The 18,171-nt window shown below is 36.4% G+C and overlaps 1 protein-coding gene across 1 annotated transcript in view; it reads left to right on the forward strand.

Annotated features, from left to right (window-relative positions):
* LOC122795553 (interleukin-31 receptor subunit alpha-like) overlaps positions 1-18,171 on the forward strand; it is a 1,451,325-nt gene that overhangs the window by 864,960 nt on the left and 568,194 nt on the right. The window contains exon 7 of the mRNA XM_044063779.1: positions 15,907-16,049. Coding sequence (XP_043919714.1) covers positions 15,907-16,049 — 143 coding nt within the window. The remainder of the gene's footprint in view (positions 1-15,906; positions 16,050-18,171) is intronic.

Below are 18,171 nucleotides of genomic sequence, written 5' to 3' on the forward strand. Positions count from 1 at the left end.
GTGTGTTTAGGTGAGGGGTTAGTTCATCTTTGAGCTCATGTAGGACACAGCCTGGGACACCGTCCGGTCCCATTGATGCTGTGTTTTTGTCTTTGGAGAGGGCTGTTTTAAACTGAGTGTCTGTGATTTTAGGGGAACTACATTCTTCTGGTATAGTTATGGGCCCTTTTGGGGGTGAGAGGGGGTTGAAGTTTGCACTGAGCCTGTCTGCCAGGATTAAGGTTGCCAGCTTTCTTTGGGGATAAAACCGGACTAAGGTCATGCCCCTCGCATCACCCATAACTCCACCCATTCCCACCCCCTCTCCCATCCATGCCCCACCCATTTTGTGACATCACTGTGACATCAGCTAATGAGAACGCCCTCTTTTTCTGTTCTGGATGCCTGCAGAGCCGTATGGTGAATAATCTACTCCTATTGATGTATTGAGAATAGGGGCACAGTAAGCAATGTTATCCTTACGTCATCATTAACACTCTGTACCAGATGGTACAAATTTTCCCACCACACACACACACACACACACACACACACCAGAATTAGATATTTCTGAATGAAGTTATGAAATTTGTCATTTAAAAGTGTAAGTAAGACTCTTGAGTACATTAAATGTAACGGTTGCTGCTGCGGAATCGTATGCTGCATCATTTTATATAATTGTTTGAATTTAATACAGAAAAAGGAAAAAAACTACGTGGGTAGAACAGAGATATTAGGTGTATTTAAACAAAATGAAGGCAAAAGCATGCCAACAATGCAAAAACAATATAAGAAAGTTAAAGTCTTATGTAATTTACATGCATGGCATGGTAATAATACTGAAAAGTGCTAGTGGATATAATGCACATTATGATCAAGATGATTTTGTCTAACGTTTAGTTTGTTACACTTTTTCCATTTTGTGATTTATGTTTAACAGAAATTATCGCTAGTCATAATGCTATATGCATTGTGTACAATATCATCAACAGCAGAAAATAGTACAAAAGGATGCCAAAAGGGTGAAGGAGAGTGGATATTCAAGAATGTAATTTTACCTAGGAGAGTGTCAGGGACCTAATAATGACTAGAAAGACTTGCTTCATTTCCACTTTGAATTTTGATAGGTTTATAGTTTAGCCAATTATTCCTTGTGAGACTTAAAACCCTGCACCTTGTGCTTGTAAGGCAAACACCTTGACCATTAGGCCAACCTCCCAACCCTCTTAGTTATCCATGATTCTGATTAGAAGGAGAATGGCGTACCAAATCCTAGTGTTTTATGATTTTGTTAACTATCAAAAGAATATGTTTATCAGCAGAACTGAGAGTAAAACTGTATGACAGAATTTAGTGTACATTATTTTTCAGAATAATGGACTAGTGGTGTGCAACTAGTAGTTGTGTGAGAGTCAGAGTTTGTTCAATGGTTAGAGAAAATGTATACACTTCTGTGTCACATTTTTTTAACCAGGTGAAACCTTTTAAACTCAGTTTTTCTGATGACACAAGTGTGGCCAACTCCCAGTTTGAGCACTGTAAGGCTTTCATACAACTGAAAAAAGAATATTTTGTTATCCTATATAAAGGTGCAGTTGAAGCAAAACAGCATTTTTTTAACAGCAACAGCAGCAGTTTGAAAAATCCTTTCCATTTCATAGCTGTCATCAGTAAGTTAGCAGTAGCACTGCAAGGTAAAATGGGCTTCATCGCTGTTGTACATTTGCAACGTCGTTGCATGCAGAAAGCTCTGTACTCAACAAGCCACTAATAAATATTTTTAATTTATTACTTATAACTAAAATAATCTGTGCAAGCTTCAGACTTACACAGTCATTCTTCTTACTAAGTTTCTTAACATCCTCAAATGCAACAGATTTCAGAGCAGTGGCTAGTGTTTGCCGATCTGCCCAGACTTACATATTTTTAAAGCAGATTATTGAATATATACAAAAATATGGCATACTAATAGCCTTGTCAAAAAGACCAAATAAAATTGTAGATATTGTAGCGTTTCATTAAGAGACTTTAGAATTAGACTGACAAACTCGGAAATTGAATGTTAGCAAAAATGTGCTTGTTTTCATTTCTGCATTAAATAAACTGTACTTGAGAGACTGGCTGGTCTACATATGCTGCTTTACTATTGGCATTACCAGCATTAATCTGTCCTGCAAACTAACACATTGCTCAAAAACACTTTTAAATGGTGTTGTTTTCCTCTTCAAAAATTTCTTTAACGATTTTGTCTTCTCAGATGTTTCCTATATGGGCTAAGCATAGCTGAAACTTGTGGCACCTCTCTGATTACAAGGAGTAGGGTAACTGGCCCTATTTTGTTCTACCTACAAATCAAATGCACTACCAATTGAGCACTGAGACTGACTGGACTCGAAACAATTGGCGCCACGTACTAATTAATGTAATGTAAAATAATAAATCGAACGCTGCCCCAAGTCGACAAACAGTGTTTTTTTCAATCTCGTAAGCACTAGCTATTAGAAATGAAAGTGTTTACCACAGATTGAATAAAACACTGTTTGTGAACTCGGAGCAGAGTATGTCAACACAAAACATCAGCATACCCCCCCCCAGCAACTCTTACCTGGAAGCAGCAAAAACACTTGGGCAATTCAGATGGCATATGTAAACTCTCCATGATGAAAGCTGTACTGTCCTTTATTTTAAAATTGTGCGGGTGGCAGGAACACACTCACACATAGATGTACTGTACCATACCATGGTTTTGCAGTTGTAAAAGTGGGGGGGCGCTCCTCCCCCTCGCTCTATGGTTTCAGCGCCTATGTAACAGTGGCACAAAACCCAGACTTCACGTGTCCGGTTTTAAATGAAATTTCTAACTGTAAATTTTGTCAGAAAACTGGACAATCCAGTCAAAAACCAGATAGCTGGCAACCCTAGGCAGGATGTTGGCTATATCGGTCAGTTCAGTGTATTTTGTGCCATTCTGCACTAACTCTGAGCAGATCTGAGCATTGCCACTTAGATTATTGACATAGCTAAAGAATGCCTTGTGGTTATCTTTGGAGTCATTGGCAGGTTTTCTTTCACAGCTCGCCTTGGACGATTTAATGAGGGATCGTAGTTTCTTGCTGATACTGATCAGGGATGTCTTCCCTTCTTGGGATTTTACTCTTTTCTATACTAGTTTCCTCCTCCTATTGTATAGCTTGTTTATGGCAGGGGTCCACCAGACTGGTTTCCTTTTCCTGGAGGAGTTAGTCTTGGTTTTGTTTGGGATAGCACTATCCATGCATTCTTGTAGGCGCCCGTAGAGTGAATTAGTAAAGGATTTTGCAGCTTGGACAGCGCTATCCTTTAGCATGGGGGCTTTAAAACTTCCCACCTTGGTCTTAAGTAACATGAAGTTTGCTTTTGAAAAGTTTTTCACAGTGGTTTCTTTGACCAGGGGTGGTGGCGGAATTTGGATATCCAGACTGATTAGTTTATGGTCAGATATAACCAATGAGGGGTTGACCTCCGGTGTGGAACACCAGTCGCCCATGTTGGTGATGACCAGGTCCAATATGTTTTCACCTCTGGTGGGGGTGTTGACCAGTTGATCCAGGGCATTTGAGTTTATAAATTCTAGGAAATGTTGGGCAAGGGAGTTTGAACTTGAGTAGTTCTCCCAGTTAATGTTTGGGTACTTGAAATTACCCAATATCAGGGTATTTGGTAGGTCCTTTATGTTTCCCAGTGTTTCCAGGAATGTGGAGTGGGGGTCCTGGAACATGGTGGGTGATTTGTAGCAAGCTACAATTTGAATAGCAGTTTTCCCATTGTTAGTTGCACATGGATGATCTCTGAAGCATCGTGCTGTGCCACTAACCTGGAGGTGTAGGTATCCTTGATGAATATGGATACTCCCCTGCCTTTTGTATTTCGATCCAGGTTTTGTGGCCAAAATGTATGGTATGAGTTGTAGCCTGGTAGTTCTGGGGTGCTCTCTGGACCCTTAAACCAGGTTTCTGTTACTATGCATATATTGATTTTCTCCATACTGAGGAATGCATTGAGTGCGTGCATTTTGAGGTGTAGACTTCTGGCATTGAGCAGCATTACCCACAGATTTTTGTTACTTGTGCTATTTACAGTGGTGGGTTTGTCTTTTGAGCCTTGCCTAAAAAAGGCACTATGGGGGTGGCAAGAGCGTTGGCCAGTATTCGAAAGCCTAAGGGTGACAGGTGCAAGCCGTCTCTAGCAAAGCAGAGTGGCTTTTCGAGCATGTCATCCCAAGCTGACAGACACTGGATCCCCTTTGAATGACACCAGAAGCTTAGCCAATTGTTAAAATTGATAATTTTTTCTGTATACCATGGTATCATTCTTGGTGAGGGCAGAATGCTACTCAGGGTCAGGGTCATACCAGCCTGGGCTACGTGATCAGAGAGCTCCTCCATGTCTCTTTTCATGTAGTCCAGGGAGGTACGGCTCAGGTCATTCACACCAACATGGACAATGCCAGAGTCGTATTTGTACTTGTTCTGGAGTGACCTGAGTATTTGTGTTATGTGGCAGATCCTGGCACCCGACAGGCAACTAACAGTAACCTTCTCCTTGTTCAGCCTAGTGAGTAGGATGTCAGTGTGCCTGACTATAGAGTCACCTATTACTAGTGTACTGGGTATGTTATTTTGCCTTAAGGGCTGTGATTGTGTGGCACACTGGTTTTGTGAAGTATGTGTTTCATGGTTTGTGTTGGGGGGTGGAGGTTGCTTGGATGTCTGCTTTGGAGGTCTCTGTTGCTTTTGCAGATTTTTATTTAGAGCCTCCGAGTATGTTTTTGTGTATTTATGTGTGTTTTTTGCCAGTGCTGGTTTCATAGGTCTGTGTGAGACTGGTGGTGTGATGCAAGTAATTCCCTTCTCCTCTTGACTGCCTGTTCCAGTCTTGGGATGAGAGAGCTTAGCCTCCAGTTTAGCTGTATAATTACATCTCTCGCATGTATTAGTGTTTGGTGGAAGGAGGAGAGGGTTGTCTGTGTACATGAGGCAATTGTAGCATTGCCTCAAAATGCCCAGATTCACCAATTGAACTGGAGAGTACACCTGAAACTGCCCTTTGGACATGCCTGGATAGGTACAGTGAACTGTTTTACTGATTGGCTGGTAAGGTCGAATAGAGAGCCTTGTCCTTCTTTACAGTATAGGGGGGTCTAGTGCTAAGGTTTATTGTGCTTGCTATGTTTTGGGCAAGTGCTGGGATGAGAAGCGAATGATTTGAGTGCTTAAGTTGAAAGTTTGTCTAGTTCCAAGGGAAAAATTGAAGAGTACACTTTGTGGAGCCGGGAATAGTTATACTCTAGCTAACCGGCGCTGCCTGGTGTGCTAAACCACGCAAATGCGGGTTTTATAGCAGGGAAATGAAAGAGATAGAAATTTGCCCAAAATGGCCAATAAACTACTAATTTCTGGGCTGAAACTTCTCCTCCAGGTACAGATAGGCTGCTCAAAGCTTCCTCACTCACAATGAACAGAGAAATTTCCTTCTATCCAAGTAAGGTATGGGCAAACACAGAAACATGTAACACAGCCCTGAATTCAGCACTAACCCAAAAACTAGACTAAACTAGCTTAGAAAGGTGGGAAAACAAGTATTTTTTTTTTTTTTTTTTTTCAGAAAATAAAGCAGATACAATCAAAAAAACACTTTAAATGCACAGAAATGGCTATCACGCTTGAGTGTGTAGCATACAACAGTTAAACAGGTAATTTAAACACAAAAATGACTTTGTTAAAGTGCAGGCAGTAAAATAAGTACAATATGTAGCTGAAACAAGCTTTTTAAATCACAGAAACTCTAGAAAATCTGCGTTTTAGGCAGAATTAGCTAAAGACAGCAAGAAAATGCAGAAAAATTATACTTAATCACTCCAAAGTCTCTCTTTTGTCTCCCTGCTGCTGTAGAACTCCTCAGGAAACCAGGCAGGAGCTTTCTGAGCTGTATACTAGCACAAAAACCTTGCAAATGTGGGTTTTATAGCAGGGAAATGAAAGAGATAGAAATTAGCCCAAAATGGACAATAAACTACTAATTTCTGGGCTGAAACCACTCCTCCAGAGACAGATAGGCTGCTCAAAGCTCCCTCTCTCAAAGTGAACAGAGAAACTTCCTTCTATCCAAGTAAGGTATGGGCAAACACAGAAACTTGTAACACAGCCCTGAATTCAGCACTAACCTGTAAACTGGACTAAACTAGCTTAGAAAGGCGGGAAAACATGTATTTTTTTTTTTGTTTTTTTTTTCAGGAAATAAAGCAGATACAATAAAAAAAAACACTTTAAATGCACAGAAATGGCTATCACACTTGAGTTTGTAGCCTACAACAGTTAAACAGGTACTTTAAACACAAAAACGACTTTGTTAAAGTGCAGGCAGTAAAATAAGTACAATATGTAGCTGAAACAGTAGTTTGGAATCTTGCAATGTAGACTGGAATATTGTTCCAGAGCATGGAAGTCTCTGGGACAGGAATCTATCTTTCCAGCATGTCCTATTTATTGTTGTGGTGAGGTTTAGATCCCTAGAGCATGTGGCTCAAGGGGATATGGTTTTCTTTAGGTGGAGAATGTCTGTCAATTTTGAGTTGGACATGGCCTTGTATGTCAGGTAGGGATCACCTCTGAACAGGAGGTATGCAACTGAGTACAGCTGGAGTTTCTTCAGTCGAGCTGCATAGGGCATCTGTTTGAGGCCAGTGATCCTCTTGGTGAGGTCCTTCTGTGATCTTTCTAGCTGTTAAAGGTGTCTTGTAAGGTACATCCCAAATGGGGAGTAGTACACTATGATGGGTCTGATGAGTGATGCATAGAGGGGCACAATGACCTCTTTTGAGCTGGATGCAAACCCATTTGTGATTAGGTGGGCCATATAGAAGGATTTTCTAACCACTTTGGCAATGTGATTGTCAAAGGAGAGGTTACTATCTACTTGGGTCCCAGATCCCTTATTACATCTTCCGTATTTAGGGGGTGGTAGTTTGTGGGTACTATGTTTTTTCCAAAGGGGATGACTATGCACTTTTTGGCATTTAACTTAAGGCCATGGTTTTGACACCAGGTATCTGTCTCAGTGAGACCCTTTTGGAGGATGTCTGTGTCAGCCGGAGAGTCAATTATAGCCCCCCAGTTTGCAGTTGTCTGCAAACTTGGTCAGCCATAGTCCTCCTGTGCTAGCCTGTATCTCTGAGAAGTATATGCCGAACAGGAGGGGTCCTAGGACTGAGCCCTGGGGAATGCTACTTGTAACTGGTTTAGAGTCAGACCTAGCTTCCGCAACTCCTACCATGTGGGTTCTGTCCATGATCCAGTTGGCAACTCATCTAGTGACATAGGGGGTTATGTTCAGGCTGGTGAGCTTGTCTATAATACCTGAATGGGGAATGGTGTTGAAGGCCTTTGCGAGGTCTAGGTAGGCTGTGTGGACCACCTTTCCCTCGTCTATAGCCTTGGTAACTGTCTCAAAAAAGTCCACCAGGTTTGGCAGGCATGATCTCCCGTAACATAACCAAACTGGGTAGGGTCCAGTGTTTGGAGGTTACCAATATCTATTTACTTAAATAAGTAATTCTAGGAAGAGAAGATGCCATATATGTGGGGAATGGGATATATTAAAAAGTGTGTTTTGAAATGTTATAAATATAACAAAATTTATAATTTATGGATGGATTATCAAGAAAACACCATCACTGTTGAAAGGAAAGTTGTTACTCAGTTACAAGAAGAAGTGCGAGAGCAAGTAAGTATAGAGCAAGACTTAGAGTGTGAAATTAAAGACAAAGTTCAGAAAATATTGAAGAAATTAATAAAGAAAAAGAAGTAGAGAAGGGCTCAGAAGTAAGTGATGATGAAGATGTGCAGTGGATTGTAGTAAGAGAAAAAATCAATTGCTAAAAGTTTAAGGGAAAGAAAAAGAAAATTTATAGGAAGTATGTGAAAGACAAAAAGAAAGCAAAGGATGGTAAGGACAAAATTTTTGATTTAGAAATAACAATTAACAAGAGTGAGAGAAAGGGATAATTGTAGAGTAGTTGTGGTTAATGTAAATAGTATTAAAAGTTGGTTATGAGATTAGCTGTTTTGGAACGGAGAAAAACAATGTAGATATAATTATTTTAGAGGGTATACATTCTGGAATTTAGGTAGAGAAACATGTTCATGAGTATGTATTTTGTGTAACGTTTCTATAACACTTTTAGATGTAACATTATTTATATTGACTAGACTTACAATTATAGACAAAAGGAGGAAAGGGCGATTGTATAGAATCATAGCTTTCTATGACGATGTCATGCAAAAGCAAAGAGTAACTGTGTTTCAAAAAGTTTGGAATACATAACTGTACATATGGATAATAGTATTACTGTAGGTAATTTTAACTATGATTTAAGAATAAAGAAGAAGAATTGTGGTGATGTAAATAAAATGCTAAAAAGTAATCGAGTGTGGTAATTTTAACCAATAGCTGGACATATAGTAGGAGTAAGCACAACATTGAAATAGACTATTTCTTGATATCATCTGGAATAGAAATATCAAAAGAAGGTGTGATAGATGTAGTATTTTCAGATCACATTGCCGTATGGATTGAAATTAAAAATAAAGAGAGAAAATAATAGTTTTAAAGCTTTGGGGAGATCAAATAGTTCTGAGAGAGTTTTCCAAAAATTGGTCTGAATGGTGGACAATGTTTAAAGAGAAATACAAGAAAGTGTCATATTGATTGTCAAGTCAAGAATAGAAGAAAGGCACAGAAAGTATATGGTAAGTTAAGTAATAACTCCAAGTGGCTGATAATCCAAAGAAAACGCAGCTCCGATGTTAACAGTTCAGTATTTTAATAACATAAATCCTCACAAAGCACGTAGAACACGTAAATACACCATGTAGATCCACAGACAATATAGGTTGAGCGCTTTCATCTGCTGACACAGATTTCATCAGAACCCTGAATAAAACTAAGACAATGGTTTATATAGCAGTTTTAGGTGCCAAAAATAATTGATAAATGATTGTTAGACTTAATTACTCAACACACTGAGTGAATAAGGAAATCCTATCCTGTGAAAATTAAGAGATCCTATGCTTAAAAAAAAAAAAATGTCACTATTTCATTTTTAATATACTGTATTTTTAATATATTGTATTTTTAAAATATTATATTTCTTGTATTAATATATGTTCGCATTCAATATTGTATTTATGTGAAAATGTTTCTATATTGTTAATATTCTTAGTAGATATATGTATGAAATAGTTTATCAAGTCCAATGTTATTATAGCACTTATGCACTTTATGAAGTGCATCCCTTTGCTGATTATGTAGTGTAAAATTGAATTTTAATCTAAATTTTCATAGCATAGGATCTCTCAATTTTAATTTTCACAGGATAGGATTTCCTTATTCACTCAGTGTGTTGAGTAATTAAGTCTAACAATCATTTATCAATTATTTTTGGCGCCTAAAACTGCTATATAAACCATTGTCTTAGTTTTATTCAGGGTTCTGATGAAATCTGTGTCAGCAGATGAAAGCGCTCAACCTATACTGTCTGTGGATCTACATGGTGTATTTACGTGTTCTACGTGCTTTGTGAGGATTTATGTTATTAAAATACTGAACTGTTAACATCGGAGCTGCGTTTTCTTTGGATTATCAGCCACTTGGAGTTATTTTTGGGTTCGTGGTTGTGTTCTTCCATATTCAAGTTAAGTAATAAAGCATTTAATAATATTGAAAGTATTGATAAAGATTATTTTAATCGAGAAAATATTTATATACCATGAATCAAGAAAATTTAAATTCTAGTTAAATAAACAACAATATTTTTACAAGAAAGGAAGGAAGACGTTGTTCCTTATTTGTGTGGGATAATACAAAAATATAATACTATAACAAAAGAAATAAAAGATGCATCAGCCATAATTCAGACTAGCCAAGAAAAGATAATGGGTCCTGTTGTGCAATCTTTTAAAGAAATGTCTAAAGGGGGAGTGATAAAGATGAGGAAATAATGGAATTTGAAAATGTTTTCAGAACAAGATCATGAAGATTTGGCAAAAGGTACTCTTGCAGATGAGGTGGATAAATAGGTGGATAAAATATTAACAATAGTTAATATAAAATCAGCAGGGGTTCCTGATAGAATAGAATAACAAATGTATAAAGATATATTAATATGGCAAAAATGTTTTCTGGAGGTAATGAATGAAAGGATTAGGAAAGATTTTAAATATAATGAATTACATAGTGATATCTTAAAGTTTATGTGGAAGAAAGGTGATAGAAAGATGAAAACTGGAGACCTTTAGTTTTCAATAATACAGATTACAAGATATTTATGAAGATTATACAGAAAAGAATGGAGAAAACGATTCATAATATAGTAAAGAAGACTATACGTATATATATATATATATATATATATATATATGTATATATATATATGTATATGTATATATATATATATATATATATATATATATATATATATATATATGTATAATATAGTATAAAAGGGAGTGATGTCAAGATTTGCTTTTGTTAGAGAATTAGTACAGGATTTTATTTGTAGGAATGAGAAAATGAAAATAATTATTGAAGACTTTGATAAAGCTTTTGATTCTATACAACGTGAAATATTATGGATATTTTTCAGTCATATAATATTAGTTAAAAATAAGCAAAGTGTGCATTACTCCTTATGAATATAACAGAATAAAAATTGTAGTAAATGGATGGTTAAGTCAGAAATATGCATTAAGGGAGGTATAAATCAAGGTTATCCTTTAGGAATTTTGATTTTTGTTTTGCAATTAATAAATAAAGATAGGGGGAAGAGGCATGTGTGACAAATGAAAATATTAATATACCTAGTTTATCAACTTACACAGATGATATTATACATGTAACAAAAGATGCTGATGGTATGGCCTTAGTGTTAAATTATATAAGTGAGTGCATTAAACATTAAAGGATTGTATTTGAATATAGACAAAAGCAAGGATTTAGGGTATATTGGAAAAATAGGAGTTGTTGACTTTAATATGGAAAAATAACAGTTTTGGGAATAAGCTTTGGAAAACAGTGTGCAAGAGATATGCAATGGAAGACTATGAAAAATGAGGAATGTATATGTGTTTTGAAAACATTTAAGTTATCATTTAAAAATGATTAATTCAATATTAATTGGTAAAATGGAGTATTTGACTATTGTATTTAATTTACGGTTAGAAAATGAGAAAGTTATATACAATATTATATTAAATTCTATATGGGGTTCACAGTTAAACCCTATCAAAAGAGGGGTTCTGTATGATGACTATGATAAAAGAGGTTTAGAATTAATTAACCCTGTTGTTTACACTACCTCATTAAATTTATATAAGGTTATTAAGAAATGAAATAATGATAATTATGATATATTATCAGATACATTAAGAAACAAATATGGTAAAGAAAGGAAGTTGTTGTTTTTTAATAATTTTAAAAGGATAAGACCTAGAATGAATGCTGAAGTTAATTCTTATCAATATAATATATTATTTTGGAGAATAAAACTAGATGAAGTTGATAAGAAAAGAAGGATATGGTATAGAAAATAGCTCCCAATCTCTTAGCATGAAAATCTGGACAAAGCCAGAAATAATAGGGTGGGGACAAAGCCCAAAAAATAGGGACACATTTTTAGAAATTTTTGAAAGCTGTTAGAATAAAACATCTTGGGTTACCATGCATTTTCTGAATGATGCAAAGTCTGAAAGTCAAATGCATGTCGTTATTTAGTGAAGTCAGTCCAAACTGATTTGCCACAGAAATAAAGAAAAGCACAACTTTTATGAGGAACAGACCAAAAGCATAAAGCAAAAATCTGAACATCCTATGAAAAATCTGGACAGTTGAGAGGTATGGCAAATATTCCTATGTATATCCATGGGAACATTTGCATGAATATAAAATTAAGTCTATAAAAATAAGGAAAGAAAGACTAAAATATATATTTGAATATCAAGACTTTTTATGGAGGTTATCTATAAGAAAATTACCAGTAAAAGCTAATATGCCATACAAAAGAAAAGAAGGTAGAATTTGTAGTTACTGTCAGGAGTTGGAAACATCTGAGCACATATTTTTGAAATGTAAAAAAAATATAAGCTATTGAAAAAGCCGTGTGATTTGAAGTATTTTGGTAGTATAAATTACGTGGATGATGTTAATATGGATATGATTAAATATGGTTTCTATAGAAACAAATGTAAAGATTATGTATATAACATATATAAAATGTTTGCTGTTGTATGGACTGTTTGGAATCAAAGAGTAAAATAAATTATATTTAATGAAAAATGGGATCTGGCAGAAATTTTGAAAAAGACGATTTTGGCTTTGGAAGCTGGAATGGGGGTTAATAATTTAAATGTGTATTGAAATTTGTGGATTATGTAAGTAATGAAATGTACGCTACATTGTAAATATTGTACATATTATAAATAATATAAATATTATGCAAAAAATGTAAAATAAATAAAGGACCCCTACTCTTTTCAATAGGTACCTTGGGATCTTTTACATCCACCTAAGCTACCACTAAATCAAGCAGATGGGGCCTCGGTTTAATGTCTCACCTGAAGGATAGCACACTCAAGAGTGCAGTCCCCTCCTTATACTGCACTGCAGTGTCAGGAATCCAACTAGCTGGTATATTAACAGAACCCACAACCTTCTGTACCAAAGGTGAGTATGCTATCTATTGCATCACTGACACTGACACAAATACAATTGGTGTCCTACTTGCCCTGCCTTTGATTCCCAATGTTATCAACGTACCAGTATACTAAGCTCTGTCCATCAGTCTTTTAACAAGCTTGTGACTTGCCATACTCTAAGATTCCTCCTTAAATGTCTTTCTACCGGCCCTGCTTGCCTGGCTCTTAACTATGTTATTCTTGAGCCAGAAGGATGCATGATATCAAAGGACAAATAACTATTTCTTATAGCTTCCTTTTGATGAATGGCAGCACATAAACAAATGCATGCTTTGAAAAAACTAACATCTAAGAGATTTATTTTTGCATGTCACATGTGCTGTAAACATTACACAATTTGAATACTGATTGATGTATAATAAAAATGACTGAAATGTACCGTCATCTATTTTTGTACAAGAAAAATACTGTCTATATAATGCTTACACAATTTTATATCACTCCAATGTCCAGAATTGAAAATATGCAACTTTTCTCAGTGTCATAAACAAGTCTGCTTAAGTAGGGACTCATAATCACCCCCACAGTCACTCTACTTTTTTGTGTTTAATAACGACATCAAACAGAAAAAAAACTTCATTAGAAAGGATAAAATGCAGTATTTCAGTAATAAGTTTAGGAAATTCAAATGTTTCACTTAGTAGCAAACTTAGTAACAAAATATTAGTCTCAAATTCTAAAATCCATGTCTGAATGAGCCACAGTGTGTAAGGAAGAAACATCACTAGTATCAAAAATGTCTTCTTCACAAACTCTCTATGTTCTTTAATTTGGTGAAGTCAAAAGAATCCTTTATATATATGATGAACATTCTTGTATAGTGTGTTCTATATTATTCTGTATAAAAATAGCTAAACTTTTTGTTGTGTACCCTTTTTTATTGGTATTGATTTTACCTTTAGGTACTTTAAGGTCGATGTAATTTCATAATGCCAAATAAGATTCCTTCTTTGGGATGTTGGATTTTAAAAAAAGAGTCTAGTCTGCAGCAGTCTGTCCTAGTTCTGCTTACAATGCATTTACTCCCCCCCCCCCAAAAAAAAAATAATTTTCTGGCCAGTGACCCCATATACTAGCTTCACACAGCTTTTTCGGCAAATCTCCATCAGGCTAAGGTGGGTCACCCAGCCACCAGTTGTTCACAGGTGAACACCAACTAAACACCTATTTTCTGGAGTGAGTCTCAGTATCTTTGGCCTGATGAGGCTCTCTGATTTTTATATGAACTGTATGGGGCTGAAACTGTGGATTACTCTCTGTCTGCCCCCCCCCCCCGATCTTAGACCAGTTTTCTAAGAGTGACCCTATATGGAGCATAAATCTCCAAATATATCTCTAAGGGTTATAGGGGGCATCCATACTATCACAATGACAATGTTACAGTCTCAGGTGGAATAAAATCTCATATCTGTTTTAACTACTTAGGAATGGCAAAAGATGATTTCATACTTACTTCTTTGATATCTCTGCTGTTATTGAGTGCGAATAATAAGCATTTTATAGCAGTCTACTGAGTTTAGTAGCCCATTTCCCTTTTCATGTAACAAATGTACCCAACTCTTGTCTGCCATAGTGCTATGTACAGATTTTGTTTACTAAAACAATCTGACAATTATTTCAGAACCAAAACAAAGTGTCAGAAAACTGTGGTCGTCTGAGCAAAATTCCAAAATAGTAAAAGCACAAATATTTCATCATGTAAAATTGCTACCATTTTAATCTCCAGTTTTAACATTTTCTTGTCGGGCGACCATGCAAACTGGTCATGGCAACCAAAAAACTTCTTACTCATTCTGACTAATTGAGTAACAATAACAGAACTCTCAGAATTAACAAAAAGGTTGATAAAAATTTCAAACTCTATAGATATAATGCTGCATGTATACACATATATATGCTTGTGTGTATATATTCATAATTTGTTTATATTGACTAGACTACCTATTGAAATATTGGCACTCAAAATGTCGAGTGCCAAAAGCAAAAAAAAAAAAAAAAAAAGACTGAAAACCCGGAGAAGAATGAATCTCAAAATTTGCTCTTTTCCTTAAAATCTCTTTTTTCGGGGGGGGGGGGCAAGTCTCCCTGCACCCCACATCCCCTGAACTTACATACACTAACTCTGAGATTGCCATATTCTTAAAAAAGGGAATATTCCATGAAATGGCACCTCAGACATGGTATATATAAGTCTGTTCTTTTGGCCATTCAGCCTCCAGATTTCAGGACTCTGCCTAGTGGGTCCTGACATTTCAAAATGTTACCCACTGACTAATGCCATAGCTGATACAGCTGATAGAAAATCAGCTGATTGAGCTATATCAGCTTTTTTGTCATCATTGTAAAGCAGGATGTGTGAAATTTGCCATTTCCCTACTGTAGTGTGATCTTGGAGTTGGTATGGCGAGGCAAAGGGGCTTGACCGCCTGGCAAAAAGAGATGTACTTGTTTTTTTTTTTTTTTTCGATGTTTTTAATTTTGTGCATTGTATGTTAGCTTGTTTGTGTTTTGTTGATATAGCCATTTGTGTGTGTGTGTGTGTGTGTGTGTGTGTGTGTGTGTGTGTGTGTGTGCACGTGTTTACACACACACACATACACACACACACACACACACACACACACACACACACACACACACACACACACACACACACACACACACACACACACACACACACACACACACACACACACACACACACACACACACACACACACACACACACACACACACACACACACAAACATATACATATATCTACTCCCTTTCATTAAAAGTGGATCATCTGGTTTACATTGTACTCATACAGTCTGTCTGTAAGACTAGCCTGGAGCACAGGATTCTTAAAGATCAACGGCTTTGCTTACCTCAGTAATGACAAACAATGAAATCAGTTCTTACTAATTAATAGTGGAATAAGTGAATTGAATGATTGGTGTATTTGTTGATCACTAAAGATGAAAGTAAAATAGTTGAAAATTATGTGTGTGTGTGTGTGTGTGTGTGTGTGTGTGTATGTGAGAGTACAAAAATATTAAATAATAAATGATCATGACATTTTTATCACAGATGTTGTTAGCACTGTGTACACTGAAACACCTTTAAAAACCTTTGCAATTGTTTTATTTCATTTCAGTGAAAATGGATCCCCCTAAAGTCGAGCTGCACATCAGTGTGAAAAATTACTTTGAAGTAACTGTACATAAGCCATCACTGGCTCCACCTATAATAAATGTAACATGTAGCCTCCGATATAGAAACATTCAGAGTACAGAATGGGTAAATATGTTTGCATTTCTTTATTTTTATTTATCTTTGCTTGTTTTTCTCAGGAAAGTGTGCAATAATGTATTGTTTTACACCTGACTGTTAAAAGCAAGAAACTGAAGGAGTTCATAGAGCTTCAGAAAATCCCATTTTAGAGTGTTCCTAAGTCACATCTTAAGAATTACTGCTTTATATCGTACAAAGAACACTTTAAATTTAAAGGTTTTTGTAATGAAGGAAATGTCAGATTAACTTGTTCAGCTATTTCATACACCATTGAAGATCTTTTGGGATTTTAACCTTAAGAGTATATATTAAGTAAGTATTAAGAGCTAACTGACTCATTTAGCACAACATGGCAGTCTTCCTGTAATTCTGCTCTAATGCCAAGGTATCCTTTCAACATATTGTCTTTGGCTCTTAAATTCAGAGGCTGGGTTCAGATCTTGATTCTCCATTCTGTCTAGATGGAGTCTGCTAGTTCTCCTCTTAGCCACATGTATTTTCTGTATATATTGCAGTTTCATCCACACCCAAGTGAGATTCTGCTCAGGTTAATTGCTCTAATGCGCTGGCCCTAGGTTTGTATTGTTGAGATTTTCTCACTAGTTGCATTAAGTCTTAGATTCACTGGGAATAATCTACTTAAAAAATATTAAATAAGTTAAATTATACTATATTGATTCCATAGTTAGTAACTGCTTTCCTTATTTATTTATTTGTTTGTTTATTTAAGTTTGATGACTGGGGAAGTCCACTGGGCCAAGAAGAGCTCATTTTCAGTGGAGGCCCAGGGAGAAAAGCTCCACAATAATTGCAAGTTACATTTCATATGTTACAAAAGGACATAGTTTTTGCAGCTAATTAAACATTTACAGATACGCTCCATGATATTTGCAGTTGGTTTGTCACAATGTTACAAAAATGAAAATACATAATTCAATACAGAAATTTCAACATTTACATAAAGTGAATATTTTTGTTATAAACTCAATTGTAGGTTTAACATTTCAAAATATATAGCTACTAGCCATTAGTAGGTTAGGAAAATATTATGCATGGAGAGGATAATAGTATATTTGAGATTGGAGAGTATAGTACAATAGATATTAGAGAGAAAATTAGTTTTTAGTAGGAGAGGGATTGTTTTGGGTGGGATGAAGTAATAGTAGAGGTAGTTGGATAAGTCAGTGCAAGGTGGAATGAGGGGGGGTTAAGTTGGAGTGTGGCAAGGGCATTCCCATTTGGAAGAAAGATGAGAGAGTAGCTGAGATTTTCAATTTGTATTGTTAGGTAGGTTGTGTAGGTGTGTGGGGAGAGAGTTCCACTGTTTAGCTAAGGAGTGGGGCAGCAATAGATGGCCAGGAGGTCATGAAGGTTTGTGGACCTGAAGGAGATTTTGTTTTTTGGATTTGAGTGAGCGGTTGGGAATATAAGGTTTTAAGGAAGTAGTGAGAGCTGGGCAGTTGGCAGGTTTAAAGATGAGCTTGTGGACAATGGTGAGTTGCAGGTAACTGAGGTAGTTGGGTAGTTCAAGCCAGTTGAAGGTGAGGAGGGAGTGGCAGTGGTGGGATGAGTGTTTTGAATTGGTTGCAAATTTGGAGATCTTGTGGTAGCAGGATTCAAATTTGGACTGAAGACCAAGTTGGAGATTGGTGAAAAGAGGGGTACCATACATAAACGAGGGGAGTAGGAAGGTGGATGCAAGAGTCTGACAGGTAGAGGGGCTTAGGAAGTGGTTGTGCCTGTAGAGGAGACCTAACTTTTGGTGGATTTTTTTGATTGTGGAGTGGATGTGGGTGTCAAATTTTAGTTCTTCATCAATAATGATGCCATGAAGCTTGGTATTGGGAACAATTTCAAGGAGGGTGTTGTTTTGTTTCTGTATGGTGAATGTGGATTTGTCAATGGAGGTTTTGGTAGGAGAAAAAACATTAGTTTGGTTTTATTTGCATTTAGTGCCAGATGGTTAGACTGCATCCGGGTTTCTGTTTTGGAGAAGGCTAGTTGGGTTTTTGCTAGGAGCTCGGAGGGGGAGAAGGCTGAGCAGATGATTGTTGAGTCATCTGCATATTGGATGATAGATGAGTCTGTGATGGATTGGTGAAAGTTGTTAATGAATAGGTTGAAGAGA

This window comes from Protopterus annectens, chromosome 2.part2 (genome assembly GCF_019279795.1).
Source record: "Protopterus annectens isolate FY-2018-M chromosome 2.part2, PAN1.0, whole genome shotgun sequence".
Classification (NCBI taxonomy): Eukaryota; Metazoa; Chordata; order Ceratodontiformes; family Protopteridae; genus Protopterus; species Protopterus annectens.